Source organism: Schistocerca americana, chromosome X (assembly GCF_021461395.2).
Source record: "Schistocerca americana isolate TAMUIC-IGC-003095 chromosome X, iqSchAmer2.1, whole genome shotgun sequence".
Taxonomy (NCBI): Eukaryota; Metazoa; Arthropoda; class Insecta; order Orthoptera; family Acrididae; genus Schistocerca; species Schistocerca americana.
Genome location: NC_060130.1, coordinates 90,336,520 through 90,363,752, shown reverse-complemented (window position 1 = coordinate 90,363,752; position 27,233 = coordinate 90,336,520). Strand labels below are relative to the sequence as shown.

Genomic DNA, 27,233 nt, shown 5'->3' with positions numbered 1-27,233 from the left:
AGACACTCCAAGCTGATCACCAGATGACGAATATTCAGAGAAATGTACAGCTAATTGATGTTTTTATTAAATGACTGTGAACTTCCATCTAGATCTGTTTTGTGTTGTTACTTTCCTATTTTCCATATGTGACATCTTTTTATTGTTCATCTTATAATCTGCAGTCTCCTTGTGCAACAGTTTTAATCCACCAGCTGTACTTATTTTATACGGATAAATGTGTGAAATGCAGTGCTTTGTGTCTACATTATACAACATTCTAAGTGGAATAGAGCACATGTGTTTTGATGAAAGTAAGACTTTTTTGCCAGTTTTTTCAAATATTTATTTTCATAAATAGTAATTATCTTATGTGATGGGAACTTGTTTTTGCTAGAGTTTAATGAACATTAACAGTCAGTCATAAATTATCTTTCAAAGAAAATGAAAATGGCAGTTGTAATTTATTCCAGTAATATACATCATTTTTGAGGTAAAAAGCATGAAAAGGAAATAGTTAGCCAATTTATGTCATATGAAGTGAATAGATATGTGAAAACTAACATCAAATTACACTAATACTGGAAAGAAAGTGTGTTAATATTGGCAGTCTTGTGGCCTAGCTTTGTTTCTTGCTGTAGCACATACAAAAATGAGGCGACTTCATTGCAAAATTCCAGTTCGATTTTGTGGTGGAAATGTGTATACACCATTGTCAGTTTACATTAGTGGCAGGTCTCCGTGCATACCTTGGTTACAACTGACAAATTAATTCAAAATAGCACTGACAAATTAATTCAAAATAGCACTGACAAATCAATTCAAAATAGCACTGACACTATGAACAATAAAAATTATTTTGTTCCAGTGCTATAATATTCTGGAATCTTACATATAAAACTTGAAATGCTTGATAAATATGAATGAAGAGTAAATAACTTATTTAAATGCTTAATGAACATCATGGTATACACTTTGTTGGAAAATAAACCTCACAATTCTTGAAATGTTCATTGCAGCATATATCAGACACTGGTTGTCATTTTAACTTCAGTTGTTTACAGCATTTTCACAACATCTCAGCAACAACATGATCATTTTTGGTGCTGAGAGACAGTGTAAAACATATACACATAATTGTGAACAACAGTTAATTATAAATGAGGTCATAAACAGACCTTGGCAGATGTTCTGCAACAAAAGCCTGTACTCTCTCAGCCCTAGAGACTGGTGTGTATCGTGGCAGTGGGAATGTGCGCTGAACTGCATCAGTCAAGGATTTAAGCACTGGCTCTAGGTCAGTTTCCTGAAACACATGGACATTTTCTTTATTTTCTATCGGAAATTTAAAGAAAACAAATTAGCTTTAAAATTGCCAAAAGTAAATGTCTTAACTTACATGCACTATAGATGGAAAGCATTTCAGAGGGTTTGCTTGTGGAAGTGAACAACAAAATAGTTTTTTTTTTCAAAAAGCACATGCTAATAAATTATGAAAATCTTCGTGGATAGCTTCCAATGAATGTAGAAGTTGTAAGGTTGTCCTATAGTGTGGGCCACTGTGTGAAGTTGTCCTACAGTGTGGACCACTATAGCTCACATGTGATGTGTAATTACTTTCTTAAGTAAATAAAATACCTCGTCACAGATCTGTTGTATTGAACCCCAATGCTAATCACTGTGCTCAAATGTAACACATTCATACTATACCTGTTATATCTGATATTTGGACAAATGGTAACACAACCAAAGGGGCTTGTGTTTATGTAGGAGAAAAACATTTTGAAATGGATTAAGTAGCAAGCTGGTTAAGCAAGATTTTAATTGAACAATTTGCCACTAACTGTCTGTGACTTGTTCTCAAACCTGAGATTAAAATAAATAAATAAAAATAATGCGGTAATTGTGTTTGGTAGGAATAGGATACTGCAGACAAGTTTTCATACAATGTAATGGATTTTTAAGCTCTGTTACTGTGCTTGCCAAAAACTGTTGAATTAAAGAGTGGCCACCTTCTTGCAAGAACACATTTTGTTTTGTGTAATCCTCATTAAAATAAAACAAAACCATAAAATTTATGTTCGTCAAAGAAGTCAGACTGTCTTTAATTTATTATCTTTATAATATGCACTAATTTTGTACCACATTGAGCATTTCTGTTGCTGAACTAGGTAGACTGCTAAGGAAACAAACAAAAATGTGCCAATAACTCACTGGTCCTTTTGTGTAGTATTCTAGAGATCGAATTTTACGTTCAAAGTAGTCTTCTCCATAATCAGCTTTAGCTTCCTCTGTCATACTTTTCCACATCTGCTTTGCTTGCTCCAAAAGCTTCTCATCGTTAATCCACACTTTCCCTGTAAAAAAGATTTTAATGTCAAAAAGTTAAATTGCAACTTTGCCTTGTGTCTCCTATTAACAAATGACAAGTATGTTCATATGTTCTGTGCAGAAAGACAAACAATATATTCCTCTAGAATCCTCTCGACACTCGAAATACTTGCACCAGGCGAACGGTCTGCCTGACGTGAGGCCCTAACCACAAGGCATTTCTGTTTCTATAATCCTCAAAGAAGTAAGTTATCATCCGAATCTCATTAGCATTAACTACTGATTGATTGAAGAAAGGTGTAAACATCATTCACAACTCAAAAAATGACTAAACCAACAAAAAGAAGTTAAAACAGCATCAGCTGTGGAACAGTTTTGCAGAGGCAGAATAACTGATGCCTCTGGCTCTGGGAATGCTATTTATAAGATTTTGTTGAAAAATACTTGTTTGATTACTATGTTGGGATACTACTTGAAAGTGGCTATACTGTGCAATTGCAAACAAGTGGTAGTTACTTAGTGTCCTCCGAGCAGATATTTGTTAACTGTGACTAGGTCTACCTCAGTATGTAACAACTCGTTGTCAAAATGTGGTAGAAATAAATCACCTTAAACACTACTTATTGAAATTTTGAGTATGTCACAATGATAAGTTTTCTTTCTTAGGGCATCTGCCAGTTCACACTTATGGAATTTCTGTGTTTTGTATATTGGTACTGTCATGTGCCGTGCAGACTTCACCTGCTTATTATTGTCCACCTGACATCGGACAACTTTAATGTTATATGGACACCTGTTGCTCACTCCTTTGACTATACCTGTCTATGGACTCAAACTCACACCAGCTGTTTGTAGTGTGTTGCTGGTTCTTGTCGTGGTAACCAAGTGCAACTTGGACATTGGGTATTCCTGTCTATGGGGCCTGCCTATCTTCAGTTTGCTAATACCCTACACTGAGGCTGTTCTTTATCAATGGTGGTGAGGACTTTTACACACTTAATGTGTAATATATATATATATATATATATATATATATATATATATATATAAAAAATGTGACTTACCATAGGAAAGCGCTGGCAGGTCGATAGAAACACAAACAGACACAAACATACACACAAAATTCTAGCTTTCGCAACCAATGATTGCTTCGTCAGGAAAGAGGGAAGGAGAGGGAAAGACGAAAGGATGTGGGTTTTAAGGGAGAGGGTAAGGAGTCATTCCAATCCCGGGAGCAGAAAGACTTACCTTAGAGGGAAAAAAAAGGACAGGTATACACGCGCGCGCCCACACACACACACACACACACACACACACACACACACACACACACACACACATATACAGACACAAGCAGACATATTAAAAGGCAAAGAGTTTCACGTCTTTCCCTCTCCTTCCCTCTTTCCTGACGTAGCAAACGAAAGCGCTGGCAGGTCGATAGACACACAAGTACTTTGTTGTTTGTGTGTCTATCAACCTGCCAGCGCTTTCGTTTGGTAAGTCACATCATCTTTGTTTTTAGATATATTTTTCCCACGTGGAATGTTTCCCTCTATATATATAGATATATATAACTCTTTGTCTTTAAATATGTCTGCTTGTGTCTGTATATGTGTGGATGGATATGTGTGTGTGTGTGTGTGTGTGTGTGTGCGAGTGTATACCCGTCCTTTTTTCCCCCTAAGGTAAGTCTTTCTGCTCCCGGGATTGGAATGACTCCTTACCCTCTCCCTTAAAACCCACATCCTTTCGTCTTTCCCCTCCTTCCCTCTTCCCTGATGAGGCAACAGTTTGTTGCGAAAGCTTGAATTTTGTGTGTATGTTTGTGTTCGTTTGTGTGTCTGTCGACCTGCCAGCACTTTCATTTGGTAAGTCACATCATCTTTGTTTATTATCAAAGCAATGTTTGGTTCTCAGTTTATACATCTCTTTTGGCAGCAGTGAGAACTATTACAACAGTAACATGATAATTAAAAGAATAGTTCCAGTTTCTGCAGATGTACATCTACGTCTACGTGACTACTCTGCAATTCTCACTGAAGTGCGAGGCAGATGGTTCTTCGAACCACCTTCAGACCTTGTTCTATCTCTGACATTTCCACTGTTTATTGAAACAGCAGAGGGCTGGGGCATTTATTTACACTATTTCCATGTCTTTTAGGTAATATCCCCTGAATTGCAGGAGTCATTCTTTATCCCTGAACATTTTGTGTTGTAACATTAACGAAACACCTTAGCTGAGCTCATTTCACTCCGATTTTCATAAATGTAGGTAATATTATGAAAGCAAGCGGCATATAGCAGCCTCTTGTCTTGGATTTAACCACCGGCAGAGACTGGTGACAGTTTAGCAAAGTAGGGATCATTGAGATATATATACTTCCTTAATCACCAATGTAAGTTAGTTTTTTTCATACTTCAAGTATCAATGGCCACATACCTATTCCTTGCTTAGGAAAATTGTCATCTTATTTTTATCAGCATTGAAGTTACCCAAATCGCACTTGGAGAAAATTTTGGGCATTACTTAAGTCCTTGGAGTTACACCATCTGTAAAACAGAACCAGTATAGCTTCAGAAGTAGCAACTTTCCTCGCTGCCCAAGAGCAGCTGTCATAGATCACCTGTGGGTTGGTGGAACCTGTGGTGAACCTTGCTAGCTATCATTAGCCCCCAACATTTGAGTACATCCTGAAGTCACATTCTCATGTTGTTCCACCTCGTCTCCCAAGTCTCCTGCATTGCCAACGTGACAGAGAGGTTAGTCTCCTGTGTCACATGCACAACATAATTGACCTCACCAGAGCAAGTGTGTTCATATTGCCACAATAGATACCATCTTCTCAATGTCTGCTGCATTTGCACTGCATAGTGACTCACATGTAATCATAAATGTTCCTTCTTCGGCTGCTCAGGTAATGACCCAGAATGGGGTGGCTCCTTTTAACATGGACCAAGCTGATAGACAGTATCCACAGCATATTCCTTGTACAGTGACCCAATGCCACATACAAGCAGTTTATACTGCTCTTGAGCTCTGTAACTCCTGTAAATCACAAAACTGTTAACATTGAGTTTCAACTTTAAAAAAAAAAAAAATTCCAGAGTACTTTTAGTTCATTCGTGTTTTTATGTTTGTGCAATACTCATTAACCTTTGATAATACAAATCTGTCTTCACAATAGCCACAGGAAGCACAAAACCTATAAACAGCATTACAGCAATGCTGAAGCTAAAGGAAGTCATGGCTGGTCTTTACATTAAACTTCTCCCTCCCCTCGCCTCCCCTCCTAGTGGATACAGATGTGTTGGTTTGTTCACAAACTGACCAAATGTTCGCCTAAGCTTGTGGCAAATTACAGAGACCAGCAGATTTTTAACAAGAGAGAATTTTCAATGGAGATTTTGTATAAAATAGTTTCCATACATTACTATTGTAATTAGTTGAAAGTTCAATCTCTGAGCATATCTTTGGTTTACACACATTTAATAATTTTGAACTCTCAGTAACAGAAAGATTCAATTTGGTGTCAAGTATAATACCACTTCAGACTTTGAATGATACGTATTTCAACTTTGTAGAACACTTCCCACTCTGATAAGGCTCGGCAATATCTTTCAACTAGAATCACATCACAGCTGTTGGTAGTGGCTCAGTTTTTATGTGCTCTGGTTATCACTTGTACTATTTATAACAATTTAATAGCGCAATTGAAGCACTTATCTCTCTAGGGCTCCAGGCAGAATCTTGGAGCTGTACCGTAATACGCCAAGGTGACAACAGTCATGGAATACCTCCCAGTATCGTGTTGGACCTCCTTTTCCCTGTTGTAGTGCAGCAACTGATGTGGTACGAATTCAAGAAGTCGTTAGAACTCCCCTGCAGAAATATTGAGTCATACTGGCTCCATAGCCATTCATAATTGTGAAAATGTTACCGATGTGGGATCCTGTGAATGAACTGACTTCTTGATTATGTCCCATAAATGTCGGGTGATCTGGGTGATCAAATCATTCAGTCGAATTGTCCACAGTGTTTATCAAACCAGTCACACAACAATTGTCATGTGGTTACATAGCACATTGTCATTCATAAATATTCCATCGTTGTTTGGGAACATGGAAGTCCATGTATGGCTGCAACCGACATCCACATAGCCAAACATAACCATTTCCAGTCAATGATCAGTTCATTTAGACTAGAGGACCCAGCCTGCACCATTATGGAACCACTACCAGCTTGCAGTGCCTTGTTGGCAACTTGGACCCTTGGCTGTGTGTAGTCTGTGCCAGTCTCAAACCCTGCAATCAGCTCTTACCAACTGAGTCTTGTCTGACCAGGCTATAGTTTTCTAGTCATGTAGCATCCAACAGATATGGTCATATGCCCAGGAGAGGTGCTGCAGGCAATGTTGTGCTGTTGGCAAAGGCACAATGGTCATCTGCTGCCATAGCTCATTAATGTCAAATTTTGCCACACTGTGCTCAATGTTCATCATGCATCCCACATCATTCTACATTGATTTCTGTGTTTATTTCATGCAATGTTGTTAGCATTGACGACTGTACCCAAGCACTGCTGCTCTCGGTCATTAAGTGGAAGTCGTCGGCAACTGTGTTGTCCATGGTGAGGGGTAATCCCTGAAATTTGATATTCTCAGCACATTCTTGACACTGTAAATCTCAGAATACTGAATTTCCAAACAGTTTCCGAAATTGCATGTCCCATGTGTCTCGCCCCAGCTACCATTCTGCATTCAAAGTCTGTTAATTCCCATCATGCGGCCATAATCATGTCTGTGGTGTCACCGCCAGACACCACACTTGCTAGGTGGTAGCTTTAAATCGGCCGTGGTCCATTAGTACATGTCGGACCCGCGTGTCGCCACTGTTAGTGATCGCAGACCGAGCGCCACCACACGGCAGGTCTCGAGAGACGGACTAGCACTCGCCCCAGTTGTACGGAGGACTTTGCTAGCGACTATACGGACGAAGACTCGCTCATTTGCAGAGCAGCTAGTTAGAATAGCCTTCAGCTAAGTCCATGGCTACGACCTAGCAAGGCGCCATTAGCACTACATTGCATTTATCTAGAGAGAGTCTCACTTGTATCATCAAGAACGCTGTATACAAATGATGGATTAAAGTTAAGTATTCCAGCAGCTACGTACTTTTCTTTATAGCATTCATTACGTATCCTGTTTCAGACCTATCTCTAGCCTGCATGAGTTAACGCGTGCCTTTCGGCTACTTCCGAGTGGCGTGGCTGTTAACCTACGCCACAACAATGTCGAAAACCTTTTCACATGAATCAGCTGAGTACAAATGACAGTAATCATTAACACACAAACAGTAATTAACACAAAATTTGGCCTAAAGAATTATTTGTCAGGCTAAAAACTAGCAAACAATTTTTTTCCTGTTTAAGATAGACTGTCAGTTGAGTCTCCGAATACTCTGTATGAGGAAAGAAAGAAAGAAAGATCGATCATGGCGATTGACATATCTATTGGTCTATAAAAGAATCATTGGTTTTCAGAACAAGCTCTATAGTCTAGCATTTCCTTGAACCAACTTGTACAAAATGTGTGTGCATGAACTATCACTGCAAAAATCTCACCACCGAGTAAGAAGGTAAAATGATTTGCGACATGACCTAATGCCCGTACAACTAAAATTGGCCAGAATGAAGTTTAATTTGTCAAATTTTAAAGATTTTCAATTTTGGTACGATATTAGCAAGAAGGGCATACAAACTGCCCAACAGCAATCAAGTGTGGGCGAAACCTTGTTTTACCTCCTGAGAGTGGAGATTTTACACCCACTCAATGCACTGCCAAAAAGAGGCACAGATCAAGTGGATTTAGGAATATGACTAGATTTTTGCAGAATCAAAACACAAATCATTGTCCTGCTTAGCCACCTACAAGCTCGGAAAAAACGTTTTGTAAGCTTGCTGTGTCAAAGTCGGATAAAATCCAAGCTTGTTCTTAGCAACTGAAGTAACTCTACTCGGTGTTGAGCCTCTTTCTCATATCATGGTGCAGATCGTTTGGAATGCCCTTCTGTTTGTACAAGGTGTGATGAAAAAGTCACTGGAATTTCTTTTTAACCTTTTATTTATTTGTCATCATCAACTGCTACTTTGTCCCCTTCAAAGTAATCCCCCTCAGCTGTAATACACTTGTGCCAGCACTGTTTTCAATCTTGGAAGCACTTCTGGAACTAACATTTCATTATGGTGTTCAGCTCCTTCAGCAGTTCTGTTTTTATATAATAAATGGTGGCAAAGTAATGTCCTTTTGTGGTCCTTTCAGCTTCAGGAATGGAAATAAATAGCAAGGGACCAGGTCCAGTGATGAAGGTGTCTCAGGCAGCGTAACGGTTTGTTTTTTTTTTGTTAAGAAATCATGAAAAAGCATTGAGGTGTGATCGTAAGCATTATCGTGATGCAATTTCCGTGAGTGGTTTTGCCACAATTCTGGTTGTTACCTTCCGATTGCTTCACACAAATAGTGCATAACTTCCAGGTAGTATTCCTTATTGACAATAAGGAAGGAATTCATGATGCACTATCGCATTGTAACTGAAGAATACAGTGAGAAGAGCCTTCAAATGTGATTGAACTTGACTTTTTTTTCCAGCCTTGGCTCTTCAGGCAGTTTCCATTGGGATGATTGGGGCTTGGTTTCGATGTCATACTCATATACCCATGTTTTGTCACCTGTTATAATCTTCTTTAGAAATTCTGAATCGCTGTCAGCTTCATTCAGCCATTACTGAGTGATGACTACACAATATAGTTTTTGATAGAAATTCAACAATTTTGGAACAAACTTTGCTGCTACACATTTCGTGCCCAAAACATCAGAAAAAATTGCTTGGTGTGAGCCAAAGGACATGCTGACGTCACCAACAACCTCCATGTTGGTGATTTGACAGTTTTCCAGAACCATTCTCTGTACTTCTTCCAAATTTTCATCAGTAATTGACATGCTAGGGCATCCAGGGCGGTCGTCATTTTCAGTGTCTTCTTGAGCCTCTTTGAAACAGTTATATAACTCGTAAACTCTTGTCTTACCCACAGTAGATTTGCCAAAAGCCACAACCAACATATCAAATGTGGCGCTGCACATTATTTTATTTCAAGGACACTTTAATGCAGATTCTTTGAGCTATCTTTTTTGAAAGTAAAAATTCACTGAACACTCAAAAACATGTGTAACATTTTTTACTGTCAGCTGTAAACTAAATATTCAACATAGCTGAAAATGAATTTATACGTAAGGAACATCTCAACAAGATTTAAAAAAAATAGAATTAAAAAATTCCGTTTTCTTTTTGATCACACCTCCTATACAAGACTCAACACTTGGATTGATCAACTATGTGCAAATTGAAAAGGACCCAAGTATTGTCTGGGTGGTCATTCACCATCATGTCATCTCACAGCTCCAATTTCCACAAGCAGTACCATGAACCTGGGTGCTTCAACCTGTCTGTCATATTGCATTGCCATTTCGTTTGTCAGAGGAAAAAGTTATGTGGTGGATGCATGTCAGCCCCACAATCATTATGTGCCTAGCATGCCAGAGAGGCATCTGGCTGAGGTATTCTGTGACCAGGACAGTAAGATACCATGGTGACCCAACAAGCAGCCCTTCATCTGTGTGTGCACTTCTGTTCTGTTTGTGTTGCAGCAGTTACACTGACCTGTTATTTTTAGTGGCATTGGGCTTCTTGCATAATTAGAACTCTTGCATCTTGTGTGTTTGCTGGTATCACACTACAGATTTCAACTCATCTTAGGTGTATGTCATGCAGCTACCTCTTTTAATGAGTGCACAACAGATATGGACTCTACGTAGTACCATTCCTGAGAACCATCTCGACTTGCACATTGCCAGCTTCATACTGGTTAGACACTATTGTTCTTTGAAATCAAGTTGTGATTTATAAAATCTGATAACTGTAAACAATATTAAACATTCTCTTATGAACATATGGAAATGAGAAAAGAACAGTAAGGAAATGTGTTGCTTATTTCATGCAGACTTGCTTAGTAATCTGATTCTGAGAATACCATATTTATGATTATGTATTAAATAGAACATCAGTACACAAATTTTTAATGTCTGAGAAACTATGTACGACATCTACATACCTGTAGTATAATCACCAGGTTCGACAACAACAACATCGACACCCCAGCGACGCATCTCAAGGCGAAGGCAATCGCTGAAGGCTTCCACTCCAAATTTTGCGGCACAGTACGATGATCGAAGTGGGGAAACAACACGACCCAAGATGCTCACTACATTTATGACACGACCTGATCGATACAACAGTAAAAAAAATGTAATGTATGTGTTTCTGTATTATAGAAGAAGACTGATAGTTTTAGAAGACAAGGGAAATAATTAAACTTAAAACATAAGTGAATACAAAGAGTAAGCAAAACAAAGGCATCACATTAATACAGTATTTGTAGTGTGTCTGAGCTTGTGACAGTATCGACTGAAATATGTTATTTAGAAGTAGGAAGGTAGTAGGGATAAAATACAGGAAGAAAATGTTATCTACAACTTGTATGAAAACCAGACTACAGATTCTAAACATTAAAGAATATGAAAGGAAGGCAGTAATTGAGTGAGAAATGGTTATGGCCTATCCTCCAGTGTGTACATTGAGCAAACAGTAAAGGAAATTAAGGAGAAATTGGGAACAGGAATTTTCTGGGAAAAGAATTTAAAACTTTAAAATTTCTAAATTTTGTTGGTATGGCAATAGGACTTTGAAGATCAGCTGAAAAGATTGAACTGTCTCTTAATGGGATGATGTATTGTGAACAAAAATAAAGGTAAATCAAGGTTAATGGAATCCAGTCACAGGTGCAGGCATTTCTTGCTGACAGTTATTACTGAAGCATTCAAATGCTATTTTAAAAGCTTCCCAGTTCCACTGTTAAACTGTATCAAATTGTCGTCTGGCCAAAAGTGCCTTACAGGCATTACTTTTATCATTCAGTTAGGGACATCTCGCTTTTATGCTGTACAGAAATAAGTTACAAAAAAAAGAAGTTTTGCAACATGCTCAGGACTTGCATAGTTTATTATGATACCCCCCCCCCCCCCCCTCCCTTGGTTCGTGAGCCCTTACTCAATATCTTTTCAGTTGAAGACAGTCTACAGAATTTTTCCGTAATAGCGTACAAAAATGTAACAGGACATAGAGAATGCTCCACTGAACAATTTGAGGTAGGCAACCTGGGATCGGAGAAGCCATTTTAAGGATATACGGAATTAAACTTGTCTACCTCTTTGTCTAGTGTTACTGTTTTCCAGTTCATTTACAACTAATATGCGTACAAATTTACATGTACTGTGCTGTTGATTTACATGTACATTCTTTATTTCCTGCAAGGAAACAAGGACGACCAGCTTGATGCTTAGGAAGTCATGATGCAGGGTTTGTTTACTTTTCTTGTCTATAAGATGGCTCTGTTGTGTCGTATTTACAGCGTCCTGTGACAGAACGTGCTATGAATCAATGACGGACCCAGTTATTACTCAGCGCTATTTAGATACACACAGTACAAGACGATGGAGCAGTGCCAGTACAGTTTTGCATAACTCACTGACACGCATCTTGTGTGTGGGGGAAGTACATTGCAGTGCTCTCGCTGTTGAAAGGCTGTACAGGGAATGATTTCCTAACAGGCATCGTCCATCACAACGGATCGACAAATGCAGGAGACTGGTTTATTGGAAAAAAGAAACAAGTGACCTGGGAACATGAAGACCACTCTCGCACCCGATTTTGAAGAGGGGGTGCTGAAATGTATTGCAGTGGACCCCACTAAAAGTTCTCATCACAGTGCACGTGAAATGGGCACTGCATGTACTGGCGTGTGGCGAGTACTCCACAAACGACAGTTACATCTGTATCACCCACAACATGTCCATGCAATGCTTGTGACTGACTTTGCATCAAGGGTCGCATTGTGTCAGTGGTTGCTCCAACAGTGATCAACCAGATTTCCTCCAAATTGTGCTGTTTACTGATGAGGCTTCATCTGATTGCGATGGTATTTCAAATAGAAGGAATAGCCATGTGTGTGATGAGGAAAAGCCTCAAGCTGTAGTAGAGTTACACCATCAAGTACATTTTCCTGTGAAAATCTGGGCCGGCACTGTAGGCAACAATCTCATTGGGCCATATCTTCTACCTGGCCTGGCCACCTGTACTTGAGGTTTGTGCAAAGAGTTCTACCTGACGTGTTGCTGAACATACTGTTGGCTCTTTGTGAGATAATGTGGATACAACATGACAGTGCACCACCTCACTTCAGTATGGATCTCCGCAACCATCTCAATGCTCTCTTTCCTGGTCGCTGGATTGGAGGGGGAGGTTCTATTCTATGGCCTGCAAGGTCATCTGAATTGAATACCCTTGGTTATTCCCTTTGGAGGTATCTGAAGCCACTTGTGTATGAGACCCCAATGGATACAGAGATGGAATTACACACATCAAAAAAAGTTTTGCATCACCTCGGTTCCGAGAGTTCCAGAACCTGTACAGAAAATTGGAATAGAGATCAACCTAAACATCATTTCCGCCCTTTTGATTGCTCACGAAAACCACACATTGCATGTTGTACCACCATACAGCGAGACCTTCAGAGGTGGTGGTGGTCCAGATTGCTGTACACAGCGGTACCTCTGATACCCAGTAGCACTCCTCTTGCCGTGATGCATGGCTGTTTTCGTCATGGCATACTATCCACAAGTTCATCAAGGCACTGTTGGTCCAGGTTGTCCCACACCTCAACAGCAATTCAGCATAGATCCCTCAGAGTGGTTGACAGGTCACGTCGTCCATAAACAGCCCTTTTCAACCTATCCCAGGCATGTTTGTTAGGGTTCACGTCTGCACGTCTGGAGAACATGCTGGCCACTCAAGTCAAGCAATGTCGTTATCCTGAAGGAAGTCATTCACAAGATGTGCACGATGGGGGTGCGAATTGTCATCCATGAAGACGAATGCCTCGCCAATATGCTGCCGATATGGTTGCACTATCGGTTGGAGGATGGCATTCACGTCTTGTACAGCTATTCGGCGTCTTCCATGACCACCAGTGGCTTACGCCGGCTCCACATAATGCCACCCCAAAACAGCAGGAAACCTCCACCTTGCTGCACTCACTGGACAGTGTGTCTAAGGCATTTAGCCTGACCGGGTTCCCTCCAAACATGTCTCCGATGATTGTCTGGTTGAAGGCATATGCGACACTCATTGGTGAAGAGAACGTGATGCCAATCCTGAGCGGTCCCTTTGGTTGTTGTTGGGCCCATCTGTACTGCGGTGCATGGTGTCGTGGTTCCAAAGATGGACCTCGCCATGAATGTCGGGAGTGAAGTTGCGCATAATGCAGTCTATTGCGCACAGTTTGAGTTGTAACGTAACGTCCTGTGGCTGCACAAAAAGCATTATTCAACATGGTGGCGTTGCTGTCAGGGGTCCTCCGAGCCGTAATCCGTAGGTAGTGGTCATCCACTGCAGTAGTAGCCCTTAGGCAGCCTGAGTGAGGTATGTCATTGACAGTTCCTGTCTCTCTGTATCTCCTCCATGTCCGAACAACATCGCTTTGGTTCACACCGAGATGCCTGGACACTTCCCCTATTGAAAGCCCTTCCTGGCACAAAGTAACAATGCGGACATGATAATAATAAAAATGAGCATATGGCATTGGTGGCCGGGAGACCCCTCGCGGGGCGGTTCGGCTGCCGCTCCACAAGTTCTTTAACGCCACTACGGCGACTTGTGGACATGATTGAACTGTGTTATTGACCATCTAGGCATAGTTGAACTACAAACAACACGAGCTGTGTACCTCCAGCTGGAATGACTGTGTACCTTCCAGGTGGACTGACTGGAACTGATCGACTGTTGGACCCTCTCCATCTAATAGGCGCTGCTCGTGCGTGGTTGTTTACATCTTTGGGCAGGTTTAGTCACATCTCTTAACAGTCAAAGGGACTGTGTCTGTGATACAATAGCCACAGTCAATGTCTTATCTTCAGGGGTTCTGGGAACCGGGGTGATATAAAACTTTTTTTGATGTGTGTAGTTGCCAGCATTGTAGCCGCCTGTGATGTGATTTGTAACACACCAGGGATATTTGTCAGGGTGTGTCAGAATATGGTTTGCCGATGTCACGGTTCCATTGAGGCTGGTAGTTGTCTTACATTTTGTAAGATACAGTACAAATGGTAAGTTCATTGTGCCAATGATAGTATTTGCAGTTAACTGTACACATTAATGTGATTTTATTCCTACTATCTGCTTAAGCTGGCTTCTCTGACCCCGGACGACAGTTCAATCCTGTTTCCGGCCGTCCTGATTTAGGTTTTCTGTGATTTCCCTAAATCGCTCCAGGCAAATGCCGGGATGGTGACTTTGAAAGGGCACGGCCGACGTCCTTCCTCGCCCTTCTCTAATCCGATGAGACTAATGACCTCGCTGTTTGGTCTCTCCCCCCAAACAACCCAACCCAACCCAACCCAACCCAACCCTCTGACCCCAGGTTCCTACCTAAAATTGTTCAGTGGAGCATCCTCTATGTCCTGTTAAATTTTTGCATGCTCTTATGGAAACTCCCTACATACATATAGCCACTTGTGTAATGCAATTAAAAGTAAATCTCATTCTCAATGCAGGGTAGTAGAGCATGCTGTGTCTTCAATAGTAAGTGGGTTATATGTCTTCTGTCAACATGTCTTTGAAGAGTCATTTAAAACTTAGATCATATGCAGATGGAGTCTGAATCAATGGCATCAGGTTTTCACCAATGAGTGCCCGATTTTTCTGTACCAATGCACATCTCGGACATGCCGTCCCACAGGTTTGGTTCAGTCATGTTTTGAGCCAGTACTATGTACAAATGGATTTCTTCATTACTACTGAAGGTGAAATGAGGTGTGTGCAATACTGAGATAAGATTCTCCAACCTATTATCCAATCCTATAGCAAATATTTCAGCGATGGGTTTGTCTTTCGAGACAATAATGCAGTAACACACTGCTACCACTTTGTGAACTCCTTGGGGAACCATGGAAACCGTACATCTGGGAGGCCTTTTTGGAATTAGAAGCCCACTGTTACCAGAAATGCTGGCCTTTCTCAGTGACTCCCTTACTTTCATTTCAAGATTCTTCTCTAATGATACAAAATCTACACTAGATTCTAACTTTTGCCCAACACAGTGACATCCATTTGGAGGTGAGCCAGTATTCATAGCATCTCCATCAGGACTGTACCCAGAACAACAGCTGAACTACCTGTGTTGCTCCACATCACCCAGGTGGCCACATATTAGACAACTTTCCTTTCATTACCAAAAAGTAAGCTCACCGAACAAAATATTAGTCACTTTCAGCTTAACACCTTGTTTTACTTATATGACCCATCGTAAGAGGTGGTATTCTCAGTATCATAGACTGGACGCATTTCTTGATGCACGTTTACATTGGTGTCTGGACACTCCTCCTCCAGTAACTCTAGGCGACTTGTCCAGTGGACGTAGTTCTGCCCTGATGTTTGGCACATTGTCCCATTGTCCATCAGGCAAAGTTAAAGTACAGTAACTTTGTGGGCTCCTCCAAATACACTGCATGACAAAAAAGTGAAGCAGTCAGAAGGGGAGGAGAAAATGAAATGAAACTTCATGGGTTGAAAAAGTTTTTGATGTTATTTCTGTGATTGCAAAATCTAGGTAAGTTTACAAAGAACTTGGCAGTGTGAGTGTACTTATCATTGTGACATTGCAGCCCCTGTGGCCAGGATGCATGCACTGAATGAGTTGGGAAGGGTCTCATCAAGCTTTTGTATCCTCTCACTAGCAAGCTGATTGACAACATTTGTAACTGGTCCTTGATATCCTGGATACTGGCAATGGGATGGGGCTGATGTCCAAGCTGATCCCCAACATTCTTCTATTGAGTACAGATTTGTAGTTCTTGTTGACCATGAGAGTACCACAGTATCACACCCAAGTCGTACACACACGTGCCCTGTGTCAACATGCTGTGCCCTGTTGTTAAATGGCATTACGATAGTGTCGCACGAGAGGTATCGTACGAGGATGCAGGATGTCCGTGACGTATTGCTGTGCCATCAGAACTCCCCCAATCACTGTCGACCATGACCTGCAGTCATACCTGATGACTCCCCAACACGATGCGCCAGGAGGAACACAGCCGTGCCTTTCCAATACATTGGAAGAATGGGACTTCTCCCCAGGTCAATGTCTTACTTCCTGCCAATGGTTATCAGGGGTAGTGCAGAACTTCTATTCATTGCTGAGCCCCGTGGGGTAGCCACGCGGCCTGAGGCGCCTTACCACGTTTCACACAGCTGCTCCCCGTCGGAGGTACGAGTCCTCCCTCGGGCATTGGTGTGTGTGTTGTCCTTAGCGTAAGTTAGTTTAAGTTAGATTAAGTAGTGTGTAAGCCTGGGGACCAGTGACCACAGCAGTTTGGTCCTGTAGGAACTTACCACAAAAATTCATTGCTGACGATATGTGGTGTTATTTATCAGCATACATTGTTACCAGTCACAGCACCACTCGAAACACAGCCATTCATGTTGAGGTGTTAATGGCAGCCTATGCTTGGGATTATAATTTCCTAGTCCAGCTCCTCCTCGTCTCCAAAAAATGGTGCAGGATGTCATTGAATGTTGTAGGGTGTCCATTACTTGTTCTCAGATGGCAGGTGCAGATGTGAAGGGATACTGATGTGCTTGGTGCACAATAGGACAATCTCCATTGTGGTGGTCAGACTCGAACCTTGATGATAAGTATGCGTCCCTTCATGTTTCCTTGCAGTCCAATATTGGACTACTGCCGCATCCCTCACAAATCTGTATGTTGTTTGATTTGAACAACCAGCCAAATGGAAGCCCATAATGAGGCCTCTTTCAAACTGTGTTAGGAGCTGAAAATGTTGTCTCCTGTGAGTACGCAGAGTCCTCTGCATCTTGCACAGTGTTCACTCATCAGTTGATGCTGTTCACTCGTTAAATATACTCTACCGAGTCTGCTAACAACGTTAAATACAGACAGTGCTATAGCACTCTGGTGATGGTTCTACCAGTCACAGAGAATTATAACAAAACAATGTACACTCTTTGACATAAAACTTGACCGGCGGCCGGCCGCTTCAGAGGCTAAGTCCGCACCGATCGCGACATGGGACAAAAAAACTGGCCAACTCGCTAATTCTCTAAGTCCGGTTATCTGCACAATCTGGCAACACTGTAGACTGCGGCACTTCCTGGAGGAAAACTTGTCCCATGATAGAGAAACTCTAGGCTGATTACGCCTGTGGTCTAGCGGTAGCGTGCGTTGTTTCTGTTCATAATGTCAGTGGATCGAGAGCAGCTGGCATAAAATATTTTTATAGCCTCTTCTGTCTGAATGCTGAAGACGTGAATGTAATGGTAGCGCAGATTCAATCTATTTCGCTTTGTGACACACCGATATCAAAATTTTATCCAGTAACGATTTTGCGACAGATTTCCTGCAGACTGTCCTCCTCTGGACGCCGTATGCGGCAAAGCTCCGGGATCCATTTGCTGGCTACTGGCAGCGGCCGTGGCGACAGCAGCGGCGCTGCACTCCCCCGTTCTTTATCGAAAGCACCTGCTGCCGCTCATCGCTTTTGATGATTTAAAACGCTTTATTATTAAATGTTGCTCCACAGAAAATTTCTACAATTTCCATTCACGCTCAAAAGCAACGGAGACAGACGCCCTGATTAGTAGGCAGGTATTATATTACATTAATCGGCAAGAGCTGAGTATGGCCCGAAATTAATTTTATAGACTGGGACGAAATGAAACCACCTCACTACATTCGATGAATTTATAAATGCTTCATACCTCGTTTCTTTTCCTTTCAAACTCAATTATTTATGCAACTTTTGGTCAATGTTTGGATGTTTTCGTCAAGCCAGTGTGAGCGTCTGTGGTGTAAAGTGTATTACAGTTCTTGTTTCATTCCTTATGGTAAGTCTATGCGATAAACTGTGTCAATACCTTGGAATGCATGCTCTGTAGCAGTGCAGGAACACTGCACATTTGGAGTTCCATGTATGGGTTCATGAAGTATTTATTGTTGATCGGAAGTGATAGTTAAGGTCATCAGATTTAAACCAGAAAGATTTGTCGTTTTGAAGGTTTCAGAGAACGGAAAGGAATTGCTAACGCCAGTGTTAGAAAACGACTACAGTTAAATGCTATTGCAAAAATTTAGAACAAGGGAACTACATTAATGAACATGTGCACTTCATAAACAACCTTCTGACATGTTAGACCTATATGACGAACAAAGCTCAAATTTATATCGTTGACAGTCGGTTTGAATCTTTTCAGGGTCTATTTTACAGTGAAGCACCTTGGAATTTGCAAAGCAGAAATCCATGATATTAACTTAATTTACTAAGTCGAAATCGGACGAAGATTGATGTTTAAAGGCATTCTTCAGATTTCGCATAAGAAATTTTTACTAGCAGTTCGCAACTCCATTAATTAAAATGGAAAATAAAAGGTTGTAGTCAGCGGCTTCTACCGTGATTCGAACTGCTACGTCTTATAGCACAAGCACTGCAACGCACAAGGGAACCTCTGAGCTAACGACACACTGGCGGCCAGAGGCGGTATATAGTCACTGCGATGTTGCCTGAGCCTCAAAACGCAACCTTAAACACACGAACAGAGGAGGTGGAGATTACTGTCTTAACGTCCCGTCGACAACGATGTCATTAGAGACGGAGCACAAGCTCGGATTAGGGAAGGATGGGGAAGGAAATCGGCCGTGCCCTTCCTAAGTAACCATCCCGGCATTTGCCTGAAGCGATTTAGGGAAATCATTGAAAACCTAAATCAGGATGGCCGGGCGCGGGATTGCACCGTCGTCCTCCCGAATGCACGCACAAACAGGTGTTACTTATGTGAAAAACGCCGTTCTTGGAGTCCAGAAATTAAATATACTTTCTAACTGTGTCATTTGCAGTGGATTATATCGTACGAGTCTTCGATGTGGAAAACGAATGTCAAGTGAATTTAGCGAGGTAACGCCGACCTACACGCGGAAGTAAATGCTCTATCAGAGTGTTGACAAATACTTGCTACGACGCTGCCATTTCTAGGCTCTCTGACGAGGCAGCTCTTCAGCGAAATGCTTGCCGTGATTCTCCGATACGGTTCTTCAGAGTGGAGACGCGCGCGCACGTTTGGTTTTTATGCGGCGTTCTCCACTGATGGTTTCTGACGTCGCCTTGTGGGCTATGTATACATATGAGACATTCAATTATCATTAATCCAGAATGATACAAGTTTCAGCTTCCGGCGTGGAAGAAGGCTGTTGACGCCGACATTGTATCATTTCAACGTAGGGAAAGCAAAACGGATCATTCAATGTTTCTCATTCAACATAAAGAATGTGAGATAATTTTCCGTAACGTTCATAATCATCTAAAAATACAAACGAAGTAAAAATACACCGGAAGCTTATTCGAATTGAATATAACGCTTTGCACCTCGATGTCGAATTTGTCCACTTGCAATCTTTTGCAGCATACACATAGAATGTCATGATTACCACGAGAATGAAGAAATATGTTGGTAAGGATGGAAGCAAGAAGAGACGCAGTCAACAAATATTCTATTCCTCATGGCATTCATTTCTTTTGACACGTAAGAAGAGGTAAAGCGGGAATTTACTTTCGTTAACACGAAAGATATGCCGCACATATTGATAACGAGGAAGTCTGCGTCTTCATACGTTTCCTCCTTGAAATCTGTATGCTCTATTATATACTAAGTAGCCCGATCATTGTTTCAGTAATGTTACCCTCTTGTTTGACCCCGTAACGATGAACAGATTCCAAATGCATGTCTCCCTCCCTGGGTTGTTTTTTGTGTTTTATTGCTTGGAATTCCTGAAGCAGACCACTGTGCCTTCCCCCCTCGTGGGTTAGGTCTCAAAACTAAACCGCTTTGTATCCAATGGCATAATTTATTCAGATAGCATCAGCATAAGACTATCAAACAAAGCCTTCCATTTACAGTTGCAGCACTCTAACCAGCACTGACCAAAGTGTAATCCACGGTCATGGTCCTAAATTACCAGCTGTCTGCTACTGTGGCAAAGTCCGTACTACACTGTCGATTCCGCAGCACCATTTTATCTGGTAACACTGTGTAGTTGCACAGTTGTGCTACCAGGTCTGTCCTCACGTTGTCAACTTTATGGATCTCACTTCTCCTGTAGCGTAGATCACGAGGAGCCGAAGTAAATGAGTGTATTCTGCATGACGTAACATTCAGTATTCCCTTCTTTCATAGCCACTCTTCATGTGCATCGATACCAAATAGGAATGCGAAAACTCTTGCGAGTGAGAGAATGACAATAACAATCGTAACAAGAACAAGCAAATAATGAATGATGTTTATTCCAACGCAGAACGAGAATGGCTTTAAATATAAAAATCTGTATCTATATCTATATCCATATCTATTGATCTTTGAGTTGGCACAATGCAAATATATTCTTAGCATTTAGTTACTGAATTTAGTTCTGGATGTTTACAGAGAAAAGGAAAAGTCGGTACTTCTCGCTTGTGTAATATAATGTGAACCAGCAACTACCCTTTCCTTAGAACACGACTCAAGCAGGTCCTCAAGTAGGTAGCAAGGCACTGCTGCATTCTGTTCCCTGACATTGCTCTGATGACGGTTAATGCAGATAGTTCCGATTATGAAATACAAAACGTATTGCAGGTTAGTTTCTAGGATAGTAACATTAAATTTGCGTTGTAGACGGCACATGAACGTGACGACTATCCATATTACTCATCAATATAAAAAGACAATATTTTGGGAATTTAGCAGGATTACTCAAAATGAATTCTGAAATTGGGTGACTGACTGCACACGTGCTAAACGTCGTCAAGAGTATACGATGTCCTAATCGCATTAGGAATATGAAGATCGTCTTCGACAGCTCGCAACTTTCACATTGCTATCTCCACCCTACTCCAGACAGCCCTCGGTGGAGTTGCACTACGTTGCCGATGTTATGGAAGGCCTTCAAACCGACAACAGACCACATATTGAAAAATACAAGCGAATTCTCTTGCAGCGTAAGCTTATTGTAACTAATCTAAAAATTATTGGAGAGGAACATTGTCCTATTCAAAAAAAGTAAAATGTTACACACTGTTGACGTCAAACGGACATTATCTATGTCCTGTCTTGTGTCCTACTCATCTATAATATCAAGTGTACTATGAAAATGATTATATATAATGGATGATAGGGTAATGCATTGATACCAGATGGTGGGGGCCGGCCGGTGTGGTCGTGCGGTTCTAGGCGCTTCAGTCTGGAACCGCGTGACCGCTACGGTCGCAGGTTCGAATCCTGCCTCGGGCATGGATGTGAGTGATGTCCTTAGGTTAGTTAGGTTTAAGTAGTTCTAAGTTCAAGGGGACTGATGACCTTAGAAGTTAAGTCCCATAGTGCTCAGAGCCATTTGAACCATTTGAACTATTTAACACAAAATGACATTAAAAATTAAAGTTATTCACAAGCAGCTAGTTGAGAATATGTATGAACATTAAATGACACGACGAACTGAAATAATATGACGAAGAGTTCAGCGCTCACTGGGAATAGAGCCCCACACATATCGTTGTTGACTACACACAAAGAGACGTCAGCTACCGAATTTTTCTCCACCAGCTGCTCAGAATAGCATCTTGAACTTACAGTCATCTCGCAAATAGTTCTGTGTCTCACTGGGAGTTAAAAACGTCAGATATCGTTAGTGTTGACAACGAATGAAAATACATTAAAAATCAAAATTATTATCCACCAGCAGATAGGTGTTCTCATGATAGAGCTTGATAATACATAATTAAATCTTTAGTGCCGGGCCAGGATTCGATCCCATTCACGCGTAATATGTGAAGGTGTTGAGGAATCTGCAGTTTTGAACAAACAACAAATTGTAGCCGAGCTGTATTGCCACGAAGGGATCAAATTCCGCGTTAAGGGCGGTCTGAGTTGCATTCCCAGTTTAGAACCAATTTTATCGACATACAGAAGCTCAAATAAAAGATGGAATAAGTGTCCTGTGACCATACATAGCGTTTGTGTCGTCACTTGAAATAAATAACTAGTATAAGAAAGGTTACTGGTGATAGAGTTTCTACATGTCGCCACTCCAGACTTTATTGTGGTTCAACCTACCGTCTACTTGGTAAAGAAGGAATATCATCTTTAATGTGAATTTTCAGACCACGCAGCCATTATACCTCCTTCACTTGGTGTATCCAGGAGAGAATGGAATCTGTCTCTCCCTATCTAAAATCATCGACGGAAGTGGGAATCGAACCCAGACCATAGGTATAACAACCTACCATCCGTCCAACAGACCACGAAATTCTCTTCTCTGCGAGTCATTTTTCTATCGTAACGCAGTTGCGCCACACTGGATGAGAATTCTGACACACAGGCTCCCTGTAGTAATTTGCAGCATGTTCAGTAAATTCATTTACTTGGTTGAGCGAATCACCATGAACTAGCTGCCTCGGCTACCCAGTGCATACATTCGACTATTTTGTAATTACAGAAATAAAATCACGTAACTGCCACCTACACACAACTGCCAACAGTGTAGGATGCAGAAGTTTAAATAGGAAGTGTTCCTTTCCACTTGAGCTATTCTATTGCGCTATCTGTTACTAGAAAACGTCGTTCAGTCCAAAAGAAAAGCTGTAACTGTTTGTCTCTCAGAAGTCAAGACCTGGCCATATGCATAATCTCACAGTGCTGTGGAATCCAAAAGTTCTGGAGGAATAGTTGCCGAGCTCTGGAGCTGCTGTAGCTACGTGTCAGCTTGTAGCATAGATAAGATGTCGCGAGTTCGAATACATTCAGTGCTACGTTTTTTAAAACGCAATTCTGCTCTTTGCTGAAGGTATCGATCTAATGGAACTTTGAACATAATTCCCTTCACTTCTCAACCCAAAGTAGTCGCATGTGGAAAAAGGGCTAACTACTGTGACATTTTGTTCTATTCAGGTTTAATAGACAGCAGGCAGCAGATGCATCTCGAAGATGTGCAGGGAGAGCGCATCGTGCCATAATATGTCAGAAAAGTATTTTCTACATTAGCCGTCGTGTGGTAGTGATATTTTATTCTTCTTCAAACTTTGTTTGACAGCTTTAACTCAGAACAAGTTTTCTACATGCATGTAATCAATAAACTGCATGTGCATTGTCAGACTGTCATAGGTAACATCTGAGAATTCGCATATATCGTTGATGATTAATTTCTCTCTCATGCTTACTATTGTTTTAACGACACTAAAGGAAACCTTACGAAAATTGTGCACTGTATTATAAGAAATTAAATAAAACTAACCATGATAACCTTACGACGAAAGTATCTGTACACAAGCATGCCTCTATCGACACGAATTAGTAAAATACTACTCACTTAGATTTTGATTGGGTCTGTGTTTAATTGGTATGCTGTGTCATACTCAAGAGGTATGCAAATGTGGCATTTCATAAATATAGTTACGTATTCCTAGAAACCCAAAATTCGCTTGTCAGCAGCGGAAAGAGGCCTTACCTGTTGTGCAGCATTGTAAGTTTTTCAACATTGCACTATGAGCTGAAAGCATTTTCTTGCGATTTCCTTATTGATGTTTGATCTGACTGCTTGTAGCTCTTTCACAGAAGGGATAAAAACGTTACAGTCAGTGAGACTGGAACTGCGAACCGTAACAGACGCTTTTTCACAGGTCAGCACGTTACCACAGAGCTGGCGAGGAGGTACGGGTTTCAGCTTCCTATTACGAGGGCAATTGTAACTAGAACTCGTAAACCGCTATTTGAAGGTCGAGATTAGTTGCGGTTTCCACCTGCAACGACTTTCCTGGGCTGAAAACCGTAAATTTTCAATCTTTTGTTACCCTTCAAGCGATAATAACTCAGATTATTCAATGGAAATGACAGGTAAAATCAAGTGAACTTTGAGGCTTAATTCCGTGCACACCAGGAAGTAACTCGTCGATCACAGAGTTGCCAAACATACGTTGCCTTGTTGCCAAATCTCAGTTACAGTACCAGCAGGAAGAAGACGAACCGATGTGATCCTACAGCGGTCTGGGAAGTGACCATAGCTGGTGTCTCCAAGTCACGGCTGCTACGGCCTGGAATACGTAATGCGTCTGATTCGCTTTCTGTAACTAGGTTTAGGGACTGGAGCGTAGTTACTAATAATACTCAGAACTGACTGCAAACTGAGCATCATAAATCAGTAACTCTCATTGTTGTTTTTATATTTCTTTCGTAAGTGTACTCAAAACTAAGAAAGTCATTCACAGGCGTTTTCGTGCCTCGCCGATAGTCGAGCACAACATACAAATACAAATAAAAAAGAATGTGTGTGTGTGTGTTTGTGAGAGAGAGAGATAAATAAAAAGCAATGAGAGAGAGTGTAAAAAATTGTTGTAAAGAAATTGAATCATGGTATTTAAAGAAATCTTTCATTAAAATGACCCGTTCCACATCATTACGAAATGTCGTATTCATGATCTATGGAAGAAGAGTTAATCTAATGTAATCTAATCTAATCTAATCACATCATATTGATGATTAGCCATGAAGAGTCATGAGTTACCGAAATTTTGGCCAATACCAGTAACCAAATCTAAACTTGAAAATAAAAGACGACAATTTTTGTAATAAACCGTGACTCCTATCAAGACCCTTTCGTCCCTGTTATCGAACCACGAAAGATGTCTGATATACCTCCATTCTGAAGTAACGAAGTGTGCATGCATTTAAAGATGAAGTGCATGATGTGAAGTTCTGTGACGGAGATACGAACCCAACACGTAATCCGATTGTTAACTAAGAAAAATCAAATGTTACGTATCGGTTTTTCTTACGAGCCGCTGGGTGTCTGAATCTAAAATAAGGATACAAACTTTTGTGCCTAAGCGACAATCGAACTGCACACCTACCGTGCATCCACGAATATAGCTTAAGTATCAGTTGCTTACTCATGAGCAGTAAGATGTGTGCGTGTTTGACCAGAAATAACGATACCTGTTGCGATTGTTGGAAACACATGAACAGGCATTGAAACTGCGCGTTAATTTTCACTAGCAGGTGGGTGTGCACTTGATAAAGCTAGAAATGAAATTATGAATATTTTTGTACTGGATCAGGTTTCGGACCCACATACTTACCTTTGGAGGAGACCTAGAGAAGATTGCAGTCTTGGGAAAAAGAACGAAATGACTGAACTATACTGTTCCGAGAGATTCAGATCCTCGAAAGAGGAGATACGAATTCGAATCACAGTCCAGCACCAAATTTTTAAACGTCTCTAGTTCAATCAAGTACAAGTAAAATAAGAGCCCTGTCCCTTTAAATGGCTATCGGTTCATCAAATAAAATAAAATTTTCTAATGTAAGTAAGCTTACTGGCGACTGTATTTCTGTTTACCATGACTTCCTCTGTGTCATTTCCCAACGTAAACCGGCTCTGCCCAGTTGGTAATGAAGGAACGTGATGTTTAATGCGGATTCTGGATTATAACGTCTTTCTCTTGAGGTTACCAGAGGTAAAATAAATCTGTTTGTGCCTCTTAAAAGTAAATGCCTGAACCCACGCATTGCACCTGTGATAGCTCGTTCCACCATACCATTGTGGCCACATTACCCAGCCCCAAGAGTGTGCTGTAACGGATGATGTGCTTAGCCTACAAAATTAGTCACGGTGGAAAAAATGCGAGTCTATTAAATGGTCGAGTAGAAGCAAGCTTCTGACGCAGAGAGTATGCTATTCTCATGTCAGCAGGATGTAAAGACTCTTCTACGCATCATAGGCTGGATGTGAAGCCATTTTGATTTTTCACAAATTCAGCAAATTTCTTAGTTCGAGAAAATCCACTGTGAAGTGTACAGTTGCCGGATAATTCGATTATTACTGTTATTATTAATATCATTTTATTCATATCGCTGCTGGAACACGACCGTAGTCTTCAGGTTAAACGCGAGACCAGCTAATATGACGTCTGGCGACCGAAAGCACATATCGACAAAATATTTATCGCCCCTTTCCTCTCGGTGCTGAAGCTATGAGTGTAATTCAAGCGAATCTACAATATCATATTAGCTGGTCTCGCGTTTTGCCTCACGACTACGGTCGTAGTCAAGAGTAATGTACTAAGACTGGAGTCATGACTTCCTCTGGGAAGTGCCGCAGTCTACATGTTGCTAGATCGAGCATATTGCCAGACATAGAATTCTGAGAGGAACACGACTGTATTGTCCACCTTACGTCAACGACTCGGCGGTCAATTTTTTGGTCTGAGACTGTATCTACAACACATATTGCACGCTGAAGACCCAGAAGAATTTAAATAAAAAGTAGTTTATGAGAGCAACGTTAACCATAGCGTTCGAAGTATTCATAGTATTGTATACGTGTGTGTAAACGCCTTCCAATGACCACTCAAGAAAGACAAGGATACACAGTCTAGCTCCAATATTATAAATACGACTCAGTTTGGGGATGAACTCAGACTTAGGTTGGTAATAATTGTGAAAATTTAGCAGCACTGTACCCATTGGTGTTAAACTCGTTTTCAACCAATGATTCCCACAGCTACAGGGATACTACTTGTGATACCTCTTAGACAAAATACTTAAGCAGTGTTATCAGACGAAAAGATCAACCTGACACAAACTGTGGGAAGTTTGTTTTACAACCTTCGTACCTGGATATTCAGCTTTTTCCAATTTGAGATATCTGTGAACGTTGCTGCTTA

At 41.0% G+C, this 27,233-nt stretch overlaps 1 protein-coding gene across 1 annotated transcript in view; it reads right to left on the bottom strand.

Annotated features, from left to right (window-relative positions):
• Window positions 1–424: 424 nt before the first annotated feature.
• LOC124555005 (D-beta-hydroxybutyrate dehydrogenase, mitochondrial-like) overlaps window positions 425–27,233 on the bottom strand; it is a 298,706-nt gene continuing 271,897 nt past the window's right edge. The window contains exons 5-7 of the mRNA XM_047128748.1: window positions 10,478–10,645; window positions 2,194–2,336; window positions 425–1,285 (exon numbers count right to left, since the gene is read on the bottom strand). Coding sequence (XP_046984704.1) covers window positions 1,130–1,285; window positions 2,194–2,336; window positions 10,478–10,645 — 467 coding nt within the window. The 3' untranslated portion in view covers window positions 425–1,129. The remainder of the gene's footprint in view (window positions 1,286–2,193; window positions 2,337–10,477; window positions 10,646–27,233) is intronic.